At 40.4% G+C, this 1,385-nt stretch overlaps 1 protein-coding gene across 1 annotated transcript; it reads right to left on the minus strand.

The window, feature by feature from the left end:
- Window positions 1-284: 284 nt before the first annotated feature.
- On the minus strand, window positions 285-851 carry LOC128036228 (uncharacterized). The gene has a single exon (XM_052627154.1). It carries the CDS (start codon window positions 849-851, stop codon window positions 285-287), a length of 567 nt encoding a protein of 188 aa, XP_052483114.1.
- Window positions 852-1,385: the final 534 nt, after the last annotated feature.

Genomic DNA, 1,385 nt, shown 5'->3' on the forward strand with positions numbered 1-1,385 from the left:
CAGGAGCACTTGATCTTTTCCCCTTTTGTATAGAATATCCCCGTCAAGAACAAATCCAATAACCATTCTTCTGATTGTTCTTTTGTCATTCTCGTTTGCCTGCTCGGGGTACCTTTGATCTTGATATACTCCAAGATATCATGGAACCATGGTCGTCCATCTGATTCCTTCTCAATACTAAAATAGTGTACGGGGGTCTCACATATACTCATTTGGATAGGCATTATCTCAATTTCTCTGTTTGCTTTGAACATCGAAGCCAAGGTGGCTAGGGCAGCAGCCAATTAGTTCTCCTCTCGTGGAAAGTACTTAAAAGTCACTTCTTTGAATTCTTTGACCAATTTCGCCACGAGATCGTGATACCTAACTAATTTTGGATCTCTCACTTCCCAATCTCCACGAATTTGATAAATGACTAATGCTGAGTCCCCATGTACCTGTAAAATTTCAATTTTCCTCATAATAGCTGCACGGAGTCCCATGATGCAAGCCTCATACTCTGCTATATTATTGGTACAGAAGAAATTCAATCTGGCAATAAGCGGGTAATGATCCCCTTCAGGTGACACTAAGACTGCTCCGATCCCATGCCCTAATGCATTTGATGCACTATCAAAGCTCATCTTCCATGACTTCTCTTTTGATGACTCGCCCTCTTTTTCTGAAATGCACATCAAATCTTCATCTGGGAAATCAAATCTCAAAGGCTCGTATTCCTCCGTTGTTCGACTTGCCAAGAAGTCAGTTATTGCGCTTCCCTTTATCGACTTTTGGCTCACATATACAATCTCATACTCAGTTAATAGGATCTGACATCGTGCCATTCTCCCTGAGAGTGCATGTGACTCCATCATGTACTTTATTGGGTCCAGTTTTGAAATTAACCATGTCGTATGATACAACATGTATTGTCTGAGCCTTCGAACCGTCCAAATTAATGCACAACAAAATTTTTCAATTGAAGGGTATTTTGCTTCATACTTTGTGAACTTCTTGCTGAGGTAGTAAATTGCCTTTTCTCTTTTCCCCGACTCATCATGTTGTCCCAGAACGTAACCCATTGAGTTTTCAAACACGGTCAGGTACAATATTTAAGGTTTTCCAGAGGTCGACGGTACTAGTACCTGAAGATTAGATAGATACTGTTTTATCTTGTCAAAGGCTATTTGGCACTCCTCATTCCATTCTCCCGGATTATGTTTTCGAAGGAGTCAAAAAATTAGATCACACTAATTGGTAAGTTGGGCAATGAATCAAGCAATGTAATTCAACCTTCCTAAAAATCCTCTGACTTCCTTTTGTGTGCGCGGGGGAGGCAATTCTTGTATAGCTTTTATCTTATCTGGATCAACCTCCTGACAATGAAACCTAGTAGTTTTTCTGAG

This window comes from Gossypium raimondii, chromosome 13 (assembly GCF_025698545.1).
Source record: "Gossypium raimondii isolate GPD5lz chromosome 13, ASM2569854v1, whole genome shotgun sequence".
Lineage (NCBI taxonomy): Eukaryota > Viridiplantae > Streptophyta > Magnoliopsida > Malvales > Malvaceae > Gossypium > Gossypium raimondii.